We start from the raw sequence: 14,716 nt of genomic DNA on the forward strand, positions 1-14,716 counted from the left end.
TCAGTACCCGTTTATGTAGAAAGTTGTATTCTGTCCAAAAAAAAAAAAAAAAGAAAAAAATCACCCAAACACCGTAAGCTGTGTGGTTTAACTGACTAATTATTTAGAACAAAGCTTTATTTTTATTTTCTATGTAGGCCTACAATAGGAATAGATAGGTACAACGAATCAATCAGGGAAATTATTTTCTGTCTTTATCAGTCTATATCTGCCATCCAAGGTGCCACCACAATGCCTTGAATAAAACAATTAAATCCACAATTGAAGTTTATAAGCCATGCTATGAAAGAACACCAGTTTACAACTTTTATACACTTTTGTTTATTGTGTTGCTGACTTGAATCCAAAACGTGGATGACCTCTGAGCATCGGACACCATAAATGAGTTTCTCTTCTCTTCCCCAAAAAGTCATTTTTCCCCTTATGGATTTAATTGTAGAAATCTCTTCAATTGTGCTACTTTAAGAAGATTTCTCCACTGTAGGATACGACTGGGTATTCCCCACAAAAAAAAAAAATTCTTTCCAAAAATTCCAGCTGTTATTTTTGGTTACTTACTGGTGACTGGAACATCAAAAACACACAAAATTACAGACTGATCAGTCAAGTTTTGATCATTCTAATCATACAAACAGAGCATGTGTTACTGCTTCGCAGAGGGAGCCTTTTGTTTAGTTACATTTCACACCTATGTTCCAGTCTTGATGTGAAATAATCTTGTTTGACTTGGAGCCACATCTCCCAGTACTACCATCTAGAGGGCTACACTAAAAATAGCAATTTCCAAGAACAAAAAGGTCTTTCCACACTCATACTTTCTTGTGCATTACACAGCTGACACAAACAGAGTTTAAACATGCTGCCAACATCTTATCATGCCAATCACTATGCTTAAGCATAAGTGAACAAAATGTGGAAATGAAGTGCTTTCAAACATCAACCTGTCATGTTCCACTTCCCAGACAATAGATGGTGTTTTTACACCAGAGGGAATCTGAGTGGCACATTGTTAAGAGGTTGTTTAACTTTAAAAGTACTTCCCTAGCAAAATGTACAGGGTTCAAGGTCTAATTATGTCCCTACTGTAAACCCGATTTCAGACTGTTTTTGTCATCTTCACATTAAAAAAAAAAAACATCTGGAAAAAGACCACATTCGTAGGTGTTTGTGCACTGGACCATTAAAAAAATATAAATATAAAATATAAAGTGGCACTGGACAACTGGATCACATAAATACGCACAAGATCATCAATATAAGTTTATTTATGTACAACTGGGGTTGTACAGCAAAAGTTCACTTCTTAATGGACATTTTTCTCCTGCCTGTTAACATTTCAATGTAAGCCAATAACTGGTTTCAAATGATAAGTTTATTCCAATTTGATCTAAAACAACTTTCTGTTGATCGTGGCTGACAAGTCCCCAGCTGTGAATATCTGTCTTGTTTTTATTTGTCCACACCCAGCAAATATAGAAAACGGTCTTTACTTAGTTGAGGTAAATATCATCCTCCTTGACAATGTCCTCTTTTTGGTGGAAGTAGTCTCTGAACCAGGAAATATGTTCTTTTTTCTGCTGCACAGTCAGGTAGGGGTTCTGGGAAAGTCCAGTCACCACAAGCTCCATGAAGTGCCGTACTGGTCCCTTACTAGGGAAACCTTCCTCCAAGTGTTTCTCTAAGAAGACATGCTCATGGAACGGGACACTGGCTTCCTCCTCAAGGCCTAACATGACATGAAAATACACCATTAGCAAGTCCTTTCACCAAACGTATTTCTCATAAACTCTCTTTTATGTTATAAAAGTTTCAGCCTTGGATTGGACCACAAGAGGAGCGAGACAATTCACACTGGCCTGGGCCCTAAATGGGCTGCTTGTACAAAATTATGAAAAAAAAAAAACCCATTACGCACTATACTGGTCAATCTTTATCGGCCTCACACAGTCTAGTGTCCACAGATGAAACTGATCAGTTGTTATTAATAATTGTGACTGGTCAAAATGACTGGTTATTAATTATACAATTGGTGCTTTTTCAAAGCTTGTTGGTTAAATGGTGGTGTCTAAAGTACTCACCAACTTCATTGTTGATTGGATACTGCCACAGTTTCCCATCTTTGGTCCACTGGATCATTTCTTCAAACCCGTTCCGAGGCATTTGGTTGGTTGACAGAGACAACTGATTTGCAAAATCCACATCCCATAGAGTTGGCTTTGCTGAATATATAAGACCAATGTCATAAGCTGTTCCACTCAAAACAAGTAAATATTGCAAAGTGACATTAAACTTGCTGAGCATTGATGAAACAATGGCCTCTATGGTAGTTTTATCTTAAAATAATATATTTAATGTATTTGACAGGCCAAATTCTGGAAACATCAAATATAAAACAGAATCATGAATGAAGTGAGGAAAAAAGAAAGGGTTAAAGCTCTAAGATTAGGCCATATTACCAAGTGTTGGTTCAACTCCATTTTCATCAGTAGATGGAGAAAAGATGTTAAGTCTTTTCGCTGGGAACAAATCCCTCCTAAAAATACAAGGCATATTACACACATGCTTTGCAAAAAAAAATCTAACTGAAGAGATAAATAAAAGTATTTACATTCTCCGGACACCGGCTAGCTCAGCAGTGATTCCTCTGTCTTGTGTGAATCCTTGCCCATCATCATCAAACCAAATCTGATTAGCTGGCAAAGCATTCTTACGGTTCGGATTCTTTCCTACTTTCATGTCTGCAATTATTACTCTGAGGAAATAATCATTTTCGGTTGATGTTAACAATTAAACTTTTAATTTTACATTAATTACATTAGGAAAGCCAAGAACATAACATTTCATTTAAATGTACCCAAGATTGTCCATGTTGCCTTTTTTCTGAGCCTCTGTGAGGGCTTTGCGTTGCCTCAGTTGCCTGAGCAGCTCCGATTCAGCCTGTCTTTGGTTAGGAAGAGTGGAGGCAGCAGCTGATGCAGCTGCAACTAAATCAGGATCCAATGTATCACTGAAAAGAAAAAAACAAAAAAAAATACACAGAGGAACACATCAGATATCATTCCAAGCCTGGAGGTGAGTCACCACAGATTAAACAAACTTGCAATGGAATAAGTTGCTAAAGTGACTGTAATTACAAGGTGTGGGAAAATCAGACCAAAAAATAAAAAATCTGGATTTTTACTTCACAATTTCAACATAGCTTTTTTGGATGAAAAAAAATGAAGAATTGTGAGAATCGCCATTTAAATCGAATTGGGACAAAAGCATATGGCCACAGCCCTAGTAATTGGGTCATCATGCTGAGGCACACTGCAAATACAAATGCTCTGAAACTAAAACCTTTATAAAACCATTTAACCTATTTAAACAACTTCTGCTAGTTTTCTCACCTCTGTGATGAAGCTTCCACTGCTGCCTTTTGAAACATACTGATGGTGCTCTCCATAGCTGCTGGTTTATGCTTATAGTGTGTTTCTGACACAATACTCTGCTTTGTCTTCAGGTTTTTGAGCTTCCGTTTACTTGTGACTTCCACTTTCATTGCTCCAAGAAGATCCAAGAGACCTTCTTTGCCACTCTTTGCTGCACCAGTCTGGACAGGTGTTGACTTTGTTGCAACCTCTTCAACTGTAACATCTCCCGCTTGCTTTTTAGGAACTCCATTATCTGGGTTTAAAATCACTGCTTCCTCTATCTTCATTTGACAATCCTCTTTTGTTGTCTCACCTTGATTAGAGGGGATGGCATCATCTTTTTTTTCACAGAGTTTGATTGGACACGTGCTGAGAGCATTTCCTCTTCCTCCTTTTACCCTCCTGAGATAGGTAGAAGGCAGAAGTACTCATCAAAGGAGTATTCAATCATAATAATAAACATTATATAGTAGTGGACATTATTTTGAATAAGCAGCATTGTTTAACAAGAATACATGGCACTGATTCCACGTTTAAATTTGATTTAAATTACCCAGCGAACGATTTAGTTACCAATTCCTCAAACTTTGATCACTGAGCAAACAAAGACCGTTTGGTGAATGAAATACAAAACTCTCAATTTAAACCTGTAAACCATAAGGTTGGCTAAGCTAATGGATAACTGAGTTCAATTGCTCATGTAACAGCATATCAAGCTTGAGCTCTTTCGAATAAACAATGTCAACCTTTCTTCAATGCAAACACATTTCTACGCAACCGTGCAAACATTTTATTCTTTATTTTTAAGGGTCGTTAGTTGTTATATTTGTTATATTTGTCCTGAGCGTCGTTTAGACACATGTAACGGAGATCATTTAAACTTACCTAAAGACCGTATTACATTTAAGAGATGATACACATGACTCGTAGACACAAAGTGAAGGTTTTCGTGCTGCACATGCAGTCCGGGATAAAAATTGGTACATTTCTTTCTTCTAATAACCTTCCACGTTCCTGGTGTTATTCCTGTTGCCACATGATAAGGTCACCGAGAAAAAATTACGGATAACAATAGTTCCGGGCCTGAGGATTCTTGTGTAAGAAGCAAAGTAAGCACTGGAATAAATAAGATGCTAAGTGATATAATACAATTTTGAACCATTTTTGCCAATTGTAATTCAAAATACCTTTACTCAACATGTTTAAACAATTAAAAAAATAAATAAATAAATGAAAATGAGGGGGGGGAAAACCCAAGTAGTTAGTCTGTCATTGTCGTAACAAATATTCTCGCGATACTACAACCGGAACGTGACTCAAAATGGCGATGGAACATAAACGCTAATTCACGAACGGATGTCTGAGCTGCAGTCGGTACAAGTGGGATATTTAGATCGAAAGATGGACAATAATAGAGAAGAGGGAGCGTTGGAAAAGCATTGTTGTTGTCAACATTGATACTGTGTATACGTTTAAATTGTTGCTTAAACTCTGAAGGAGAGGGACAACTTCACAGGTAACGTCAACGGACGCTAATTTATTAGCATAGAAGCTAACATATATTAACTTGTGTTCAAGAGATGTATAGTATTAAAGATATATGCACTTAAAATGGGCCTTAAAATTGGCATGTATGTTTATTCTGCAGTAAAGTTATTCAGCTTGACTGAATGTGCTATTGTAGAGTGCTGCAAGTGGTTACTTCTGTCAATGGTTAACCCGCTCTCTACGTAGCATAGTGTGTTTGTTTACACACAAGAAGTTTTTTTTTTTTTATATGATCACAGATCAGCGGTCATCTCTTTTTCTTTTTTAAAGATTGATTTAATATGTTATTAAGGGGAAGTTAAGTGTGATTTGTGATACTGATAAGGTTATGGGAAATATTACTCCTTGTTCAGATGAACGCGTCTACTTCAACTTGATAATTAGCTCGAGTGTATTTTACATAACATCATTTCCAGACTCTTAAGTTGCATGAGAAACGCCATTAAACCTCGGGCACAAAGACACAGGAATACTTACACACACACACACACACACACATCTCTATCTATCTATCTATCTATCTATCTATCTATCTATCTATCTATCTATCTATATACATACATATATATATGTGTGTGTGTGTGTGTGTGTGTGTGTGTGTGTGTATTGTCTTATGACCAAATACAAAATAATAACTAATGCATTGTAAAAGTCTGTTGTGTGATTCAAACCTTTTTTTGATTTTGTTTATTAGTTTCTATCACAGTCTTCTGAAAGCACAAGATGCAATTTCAGTTAGTTTTACAGTCTACTGCCCAAGAAGCACCTGTTTTAGGACAATGTCTTACCATGGCCTTTAATTGGTATCTGTATAAGTGTTTCATACTTTTGGAAAATAATAAAAAATGCTCTTTATCATACATTGTAAAAAGCAGATTGAAAAAAGGATAGAAATATCCTTTCAGCTAACTTTGCCAATAGCAATACACAAACAGCTTCAATATTATTAATTCTTTGAGTGTTTCTCTTGAGTGGTATTCCATGTTTGTACGCCCTAGAAGTATAAGATTTCACTTAAACCTGCATGCTTTCTTTTAACAGCCATGGCAGAGGAACGTCGGCAAAAGCAGTGTTCGGTAGTCCTGCCTACTGAGTCTATGAAGGCCATGGCAGAGTCTGTGGGAGTCGGACAGTTACAGGAGGAAAGCTGCATTGCCCTAAGTGAGGAAGTCAGCTATAGAATAAAAGAAATTGCACAGGTAAATCTTGGATGTTTTGAAAAATATTAATGCTCTGTCTGTATGATATTCAGTTGCCATTAATCTGGATTGAAAATGTGGGTTTGTGTCATATGTGATATTTTAATGCTGTTTGGTGTCTTTTCTTTCTTTTTTTTCTTCCATTTTTTAAATACATAGGATGCTCTGAAGTTCATGCATCATGGGAAGAGACGTAAATTAACCACCAGTGACATAGACAATGCTCTCAAACTAAAAAATGTGGAGGTAAGGTGGAACTTGTTGTCTTTAACTGACAGTGCTTCCCCATTTTTTTAAAGGCATTTGATTAATGTTCTGTGAAATGGATGTCTTTAGTAAATTCCCTTTCTTTTCTTTTTCTGTAGCCTTTGTATGGTTTCCAGTCCCAAGAGTTTATCCCTTTTCGCTTTGCAAGTGGTGGTGGAAGAGAGCTTCATTTCTACGAAGAAAAGGAGGTTGACCTTAGTGACATTATCAACACGCCGCTCCCCAGAGTACCACTAGATGTCTCCCTCAAAGGTATTAAAATTATTAGTGTTACATGCTATTTTACACCATCAATTGTAATGTCTTGCTTTGGGTTCTTTTTTTTTTTTTAATGAAGATTCTGCCCTCTCTTTGTTTGTTAATCTACAGCCCACTGGTTAAGTATTGAAGGGGTTCAGCCTTCAATTCCAGAAAATCCTCCACCAGGTTAGTCCTGCTTAAATGTTTTCTTAAAACATTAGATGTTATATATCTGATTGGGGAAGAAAGTTGATGTAAGTATATTTACTGCTTTTCAGCAACAAAAGAGCAACAGAAGACTGAATCCACAGAACCTCTTAAAGTTGTCAAACCTGGTCAGGAGGAAGAAGGTACGATTCAAGGCAAGGGTCAGGGTGCATCAGCTCCTGATGGCAAAGGTCAGTATGTTGGTTGTTGAAGTTTTTCGTCTACAATCCTTGCCCTTCCTCTTCCACCCTAATCATCTGTAGTAATTTAACAACTTATTTGTGTCCATCTCTTTCAGGAAAGGAAAAGGGTCTCATCAGGTTAAAACCACGCAGCACTCATGAGCTCTCTGTAGAACAGCAGCTTTACTACAAGGAAATCACAGAAGCATGTGTAGGCTCCTGTGAAGCTAAAAGAGCAGTAAGTCCAATTGTCTCTACATATTTGGTGATTTAATACGTATTAAGCAACTAAATGATTTTATTTCTGAAGAGTTTATTACTTGTCTTTTCAATTACTAGCTTTAAATGAAAGATTTTGCAGATGACAGAAAATTTTATTACAAGTATAAATTCTCACATTAAATAAAAGTTGTTTACTGAATGCATTCTTTGTTTTACACAGGAGGCCCTACAGAGCATTGCTACTGATCCAGGACTTTATCAGATGCTTCCCAGATTCAGCACATTCATTTCTGAAGGCGTAAGCATGTTGCCAGCATTTTTTAGTGCTCTGAAACATCAAACATATTACAGTAAATACGTAAACATATCTCAGTTTTCAGTTCTGACTTATTACATTCCTTAAAGGTTCGTGTAAATGTGGTGCAAAACAACTTGGCTTTGCTGATATATCTCATGCGGATGGTCAAAGCTCTTATGGACAACCCCACTTTGTATTTGGAAAAATATGTAAGTTAAGTAATTACATGTTGTTTTTTGTTTTGAAATTCTACAATTTAACAATATATCTATATGATTCTTACTCTAAAAGTGCTATTTTTAATTATTTTTTGCTGTATTTGTAGCTACATGAGCTCATCCCAGCAGTGGTCACCTGTATTGTGAGTAAGCAGCTGTGTTTACGACCAGACGTTGACAACCACTGGGCTTTACGAGACTTCGCTGCTCGTCTGATGGCCCAAAGCTGTAAAACCTTCAGTACAACAACCAACAACATCCAGTCCAGAATCACCAAGACTTTTACTAAGGTGTTCTTTTAAACTATTCAATGTTTTGCCATAAATGTTTTGTCTTTCTGAAATTTTCTTAATAAAAGACTGATTTAAATACATATTTTTTTGTTGTGACCAAAAAGGGACACTTAAGCGTGTTTATTATTAACTAATCATCATCATCAATTTATTAATTAATATGTATTTAAGCCCATCAGTTCAGTCTTTTACATTGTATACATTTGGTTTCAGTTTAATCTAAGTTACAAGTAAAACCAAAGTTATGTGAAAATATAGCATTCTTGTAGCCATACAAGTTCAGTAACCATACTTGTATGTTTCTCCAGAGTTGGTTGGATGACAAAACTCAATGGACGACACGTTATGGCTGCATCGCAGGACTTGCTGAACTGGGACCTGATGTGAGTGGGATTGTCTCAGCTTTTCCTTGTTCTTTCTGAGTCCATGGCGCTAATCTAAAACTTTTGTCCTGTGCAGGTGATAAAAACACTGATTCTTCCTCGGCTTACTGTAGAGGGTGCTCGCATCAAAGCAGTGATGGAAGGATCTGTGGTCTCCAATATTGACAAGATAGGAGCTGAACATGTTCAAAGTCTTTTACTGGTAATAAATCGAGTTGTTGCACTCCTTCAGCTTGATCCATTTGTAAACTAATACCATCAAAGCAAGTCGATCTGTAGTAACTCCTTTATTGCCTTTCTCAAGAAACATTGTGCCAGTGTTATTGCCAAGATACGACCTCAGCCGGACAATGTGGAGCAGTATCGTGCAGACTATGGCTACCTTGGACCCATGCTGTGTTCTCATGTTGTGAAAGCTAGAACTCAAGCAGCATTGCAAGCACAGCAAGTCAACAGAACCACATTAACAATCACTCAGGTACACATTATACTTTATATAGATATCTATTGCTTGAGTAGACACTGTCAAATATTTTGGCAATGATAAGAAAATAGTAAACAAAGATAGTATGAAGGATGTTCTACTATAACCATGCATCATGTTTACAGTGCAGTGATGTAAATCATAACATAAGTACCATGTGCTAGCTAGACAACTAATATGTCATTGATGAATAACGAATGCTGACATTTTGTTGCAGCCTCGCCCGACCCTTTCAGTGTCACAAAGTGGGTTAAGTGGGTCAGGAGGACCTCGCACTCCCAGCATCATTAAGGTTCCTAGCTCCCTCACCCTTATGTCCCCAAGACCTGGTACCCCATCACAGCCATCTCCCCCTGCAACAAAATACATTGTAATGGGAACCAGTGCAGGAGCTGCCTCAACTCAACAGGTACATTTGCTTTTTGTTTTTCCTTTTTATTGAACGGGATGATGATATTCAGGATGATGCAGGAAATCTGCATGGCATACATTTAAAGGCTTATTTTCAGTGAGTCGTGATGACAATTTATGCATAATCCTTTAAAACATAAAAACTGCTTGAATACACATGTAAAACTAATGTAATTAAAACGTAATGAACCTTCAAGTGTCGTGGATTTTATCTAACAGGAAACCCTTCTCTATAAAATCTTAAAACATTAAATTGTGTTTTGCTCTTTGCTTTAGGTAATCACTCTTAGCTCTTCCCAGTCAGCTTCACCAGTAACTTGCACTGTTCCCAGCGCAACTTCAACATTACAACCTTTGGTAAAACTGGAGTCTGGCAGTGGTCCTGGAATTACAACTTCACGCCCTCTGCAGAAGTACATAGTTGTATCTCTACCCTCGTCTGCCTCGTCCTCCTTGGAGCCTAAGAGCTCCGTGCTTTCAACCTCCATTTCTTCAACTCCACTCGAGACGGGGATGAAACTAGAGAGGTCTGAGTCTCCGGGAGCAAGCACACAGTCACCACACTGATACTTGTGAAACTAGTATAGATTCTTATGATGTTGGAGCAGCTGTAAACACAGTGGGATTTGTCTGGACTGAACCTAAAAAGGTAACCTCCTTAGTGGTTTGAAGAGGAATATGTGAACTCTTTGCTGATAAAGAGGAAGTGCAACCAGACTATGTAAATACCTTAAAGCCCAATGAAAGCCGATCAATCTTTGAGATACATAGTGTTTCACCTTATATTCTAACTGATTTCATGTTCTTTTTTTACCCTAAAATAAATCAGATTTTGTACAAAATCCCTCTCTGCGTGTTTTTGAGATTACAGCTTTATTTTTACATGATTATTTTCATTTATGTTTTGCACCAGAAAAGAAAGTGGCAAAAACAATCTGAGCATGGGATGTAGTTCAAATATAGAGTAGAAAAATATTAAGTCTGGCAGACAATGGCAATATTACTACTGTTACTGTTTTTGGATCTGGCAGTCATAGGTTGTTTTATACTAAGAGATTGTTGTAACTGCAAATAAGAGTATAGCTTGTACCCCACGAGTGGTGTTGAAGCCTTCTTTTTACTGAATATTACCACTGAAAGTAAAAGATAAATGAAAAAAATACATTATCTGTACCTTTTTAATGGTAGATGTATATGTTTGACCAAAGATTTAGTGCAGAAATGAAAAATTGACTACTGAGGAAAAGGAATAGAGCAACATTTAAAATCCAGCATATTTTGGTTTATTTTTTTCCTCTTAGTTTTTTGTGATTTTTGTTTATTTGAGTGATGAGAATAAAAACTACGAACATCAATCGTAATGTCAATTGTGCCATAAGTGTAGGACTTGTACAGAAACAAAATTGTGCATTGCAGAACTGTTACAATGGAATAATATAAATGAAAAATTACATCTGTGTGTACATTACGGAAATGCAGACACTAAAAATGAAATTCTACAGTATAAAACTATAAAGCCGTGTTACACAGGAAAGTATGGTCTGCATAGAACATGATGAAAAGGGCTGTTGCCAGATATACGAGGATGTGATCAGGGTTGGGGTACAGTTTGTTAGGGCAGGAGACAGAGAGAGAAAGGTAAAGAAGAGCTCAGAGGAGTTCTGCCTGGTGGATGAACTTGTTTCAGTCTCACTCAGAGATTTCTCAGCCTGTCCCTGTAATGTGGAGTGCTTTGTTGGCTATCCCAGTGTTAAAATGTATGCACTGTCCATCCATCCATCCATCTTCTGCCGCTTATCCGGGGTCGGGTCGCGGGGGCAGCAGCCTAAGCAGGGAAGCCCAGACTTCCCTCTCCCCAGCCACATTTGCCAACTCTGCGGGGGGGATCCCGAGGCGTTCCCAGGCCAGCCGAGAGATGTAATCCCTCCAGCGTGTCCTGGGTCTTCCCCGGGGTCTCCTCCCCGAGGGACGTGCCTGGAACACCTCACCAGGGAGGCGTCCAGGAGGCATCCTGACCAGATGCCCGAGCCACCTCAACTGGTTCCTCTCGATGCGAAGGAGCAGCGGCTCTACTCTGAGCCCCTCCCGGATGACTGAGCTCCTCACCCTATCTCTAAGGGAGAGCCCGGCCACCCTGCGGAGGAAACTCATTTCAGCCGCCTGTATACGAGATCTCGTTCTTTCGGTCACGACCCACAGCTCATGACCATAGGTGAGGGTAGGAACGTAGATCGACTGATAAATCGAGAGCTTCACCTTCTGGCTCAGCTCCTTCTTCACCACGACAGACCGGCGCAGAGCCCGCATTACTGCAGACGCCGCACCGATCCGTCTGTCGATCTCACGCTCCATCCTTCCCTCACTCGTGAACAAGACCCCGAGATATTTAAACTCCTCCACTTGAGGCAGGACCTGACTCCCGACCCGGAGAGGGCAATCCACCCTATTCCGGCTGAGGACCATGGCCTCAGATTTTGAGGTGCTGATTCTCATCCCAGCCGCTTCACACTCGGCCGTGAATCGCTCAAGCGAGAGCTGGAGATCACGACCAGATGAAGCCAACAGGACCACGTCATCCGCAAAAAGCAGGGACCCAATCCTGAGGCCACCAAGTCGGATCCCCTCAACCCCTCGGCTGCGCCTAGAAATTCTGTCCATATAAGTTATGAACAGAATCGGTGATAAAGGGCAGCCTTGGCGGAGTCCAACCCTCACCGGAAACGAATCCGACTTACTACCGGCAATGCGGACCAAGCTCTGACACCTGTCGTACAGGGACCGGACAGCTCGTACAAGGGGGTCCGGTACCCCATACTCCCGGAGTACCCCCCACAGGAGCCCCCGGGGGACACGGTCGAATGCCTTCTCCAGGTCCACAAAGCACATGTAGACTGGTTGGGCAAACTCCCATGCCCCCTCCAGGACCCCAGAGAGGGTATAGAGCTGGTCCACTGTTCCGCGACCAGGACGAAAACCACACTGCTCCTCCTCAATCCGGGATTCGACTATCCGGCGGACCCTTCTCTCCAGGACCCCTGAATAGACCTTACCAGGGAGGCTGAGGAGTGTGATTCCCCTGTAATTGGAACACACCCTCCGGTCCCCCTTCTTAAAAAGGGGGACCACCACCCCAGTCTGCCAATCCAGCGGTACTGCCCCCGATGTCCACGCGATGCTGCAGAGGCGTGTCAGCCAGGACAGCCCCATAGCATCCAGAGCCTTAAGGAACTCCGGGCGGATCTCATCCACCCCCGGGGCCTTGCCGCCAAGGAGCTTTTTGACCACCTCAGCGACTTCAGCCCCAGAGATAGGAGAGTCCACCCCTGAGTCCACCAGCTCTGCTCCCTCATGGGAAGACGTGTTGGTAGGATTGAGGAGGTCTTCGAAGTATTCCCTCCACCGACCCACAACGTCCCGAGCTGAGGTCAGCAGCACCCCATCTCCACTGTACACAGTATTGATGGAGCACTGCTTCCCCCCCCTGAGCCACCGGATGGTGGACCAGAATCTCCTCGAAGCCGTCCGGAAGTCTTTCTCCATGGCCTCGCCGAACTCCTCCCATGCCCGAGTTTTTGCCTCGGCAACGGCCGAAGCCGCATGCCACTTAGCCCGTCGGTACCCATCAGCTGCCTCCAGAGTCCCACAGGCCAAGAAGGCCCAATAGGACTCCTTCTTCAGCTTGACGGCATCCCTCACTGCTGGTGTCCACCAACGAGTCCTGGGATTACCGCCACGACAGGCACCAACGACCTTGCAGCCACAGCTCCGGCTGGCCGCCTCAGCAATAGAGGCACGGAACACAGCCCATTCGGACTCAATGTCCCCCGCCTCACCCGGGACATGTTCGAAGCTCTGCTGAAGGTGGGAGTTGAAGCTCGCTCTGACAGGGGACTCAGCCAGACGTTCCCAGCAGACCCTCACAACACGTTTGGGCCTGCCAGCTCTGACCGGCTTCCTCCCCCACCATCTGAGCCAACTCACCACCAGGTGGTGATCAGTTGACAGCTCCGCCCCCCTCTTCACCCGAGTGTCCAAGGCATGTGGCCGCAGGTCCGACGATACGACTACAAAGTCGATCATTGAACTGTGGCCCAGGGAATCCTGATGCCAGGTGTACATATGGACACTCTTATGCTGGAACATGGTGTTCGTTATAGACAATCCATGACGAGCACAGAAGTCCAATAACAAAACACCATTTGGGTTCAGAGGGGGGGGACCATGCCTCCCAATCACTCCCCTCCAGGTCTCACTGTCATTGCCCACGTGAGCATTGAAGTCCCCCAGCAGAACAATGGAGTCCCCAGAAGGAGCACCCTCCAGCACTCCCTCCAAGGACCCCAGAAAGGGTGGGTACTCTGAACTGCTGTTCGGTGCATAAGCACAGACAACAGTCAGGACCCGTCCCCCCCACCCAGAGGCGGAGGGAAACTACCCTTTCATCCACCGGGGTAAACCCCAACGTGCAAGCACCAAGCTGGGGGCTGATGAGAATGCCCACACCTGCTCGGCGCTTCTCACCATGAGCAACTCCAGAGTGGAAGAAGGTCCAGCCCCTCTCGAGGGTACTGGTTCCAGAGCCCAAGCCATGCGTCGAGGTGAGTCCAACTATATCTAGTCGGAATCGTTCAACCTCGCGCACAAGCTCAGGCTCCTTCCCCACCAGAGAGGTGACGTTCCACGTCCCTAGAGCCAGCTTCTGCAGCCGGGGATCGGACCGCCAGGGTCCCCACCCCTTGCTGCCGCCCAGCTCACATTGCACCCGACCCCTACGGCTCCTCCCGCAGATGGTGAGCCCACGGGAGGTGGGGCCCATGTAACCCTTTCAGGCTGAGCCCGACCGGGCCCCATGGGCGAAGGCCCGGCCACCAGACGCTCGCTCTCGTACCCCGCCTCCAGGCCTGGCTCCAGAGGGGGGTCCCGGTAACCCGCGTCTGGGCAAGGGAACATTCATGCCCAGGTTGGTCGTCATCATAGGGGTCTATGAGCCGTGCTTGGTCTGGTCCCTCCCCTAGACACCTGTTTGCCATGGGTGACCCTACCAGGGGCATAAAGCCCCCGACAACATAGCTGCTAGGATCTTCGGGACGCACAAACCCCTCCACCACGATAAGGTGACGGCTCAGGGAGATGATGTATGCACTGCTTGGGAAAAAAAGGGTTTTGAAATTATGAATTTCATTACTGCACTGCTGACAAGGTTACCAGTGTATACACTCCTTGATGATGTCTGTAACATGTAAATGACAGAATATTGTAGAGGTAGACTACAGCTTATTTCTGTTAACGAAATAGGGGGAAATTTATATTCTTTAACAGGACTACAGTTGAAAAAACACGTTACTTTAAAA

At 42.2% G+C, this 14,716-nt stretch overlaps 2 protein-coding genes across 2 annotated transcripts; one reads left to right on the forward strand and one right to left on the reverse strand.

The window, feature by feature from the left end:
• Positions 1 to 141: 141 nt before the first annotated feature.
• mrps31 (mitochondrial ribosomal protein S31) lies at positions 142 to 4,439 on the reverse strand. Its single transcript, XM_079247256.1, has 7 exons — positions 4,299 to 4,439; positions 3,390 to 3,815; positions 2,855 to 3,007; positions 2,609 to 2,752; positions 2,457 to 2,533; positions 2,079 to 2,219; positions 142 to 1,726 (listed from the first exon to the last, which is right to left on the reverse strand). The coding sequence occupies exons 1-7, from the start codon at positions 4,397 to 4,399 to the stop codon at positions 1,491 to 1,493; spliced, it is 1,278 nt and encodes a 425-aa protein (XP_079103382.1). The 5' UTR covers positions 4,400 to 4,439; the 3' UTR covers positions 142 to 1,490.
• A 309-nt stretch (positions 4,440 to 4,748) lies between these two features.
• taf6 (TAF6 RNA polymerase II, TATA box binding protein (TBP)-associated factor) lies at positions 4,749 to 10,188 on the forward strand. Its single transcript, XM_079248318.1, has 15 exons — positions 4,749 to 4,929; positions 6,003 to 6,160; positions 6,320 to 6,406; positions 6,526 to 6,679; positions 6,797 to 6,853; positions 6,946 to 7,065; positions 7,173 to 7,294; positions 7,499 to 7,576; positions 7,684 to 7,785; positions 7,902 to 8,084; positions 8,396 to 8,470; positions 8,547 to 8,672; positions 8,775 to 8,948; positions 9,172 to 9,363; positions 9,642 to 10,188. Exons 2-15 carry the CDS (start codon positions 6,005 to 6,007, stop codon positions 9,930 to 9,932), a joined length of 1,917 nt encoding a protein of 638 aa, XP_079104444.1. The 5' UTR covers positions 4,749 to 4,929; positions 6,003 to 6,004; the 3' UTR covers positions 9,933 to 10,188.
• The last annotated feature ends 4,528 nt before the right edge of the window (positions 10,189 to 14,716 follow it).

The sequence above is a fragment of the Telmatherina bonti genome, assembly GCF_933228915.1.
Source record: "Telmatherina bonti genome assembly, chromosome: 10".
Taxonomy (NCBI): domain Eukaryota; kingdom Metazoa; phylum Chordata; class Actinopteri; order Atheriniformes; family Telmatherinidae; genus Telmatherina; species Telmatherina bonti.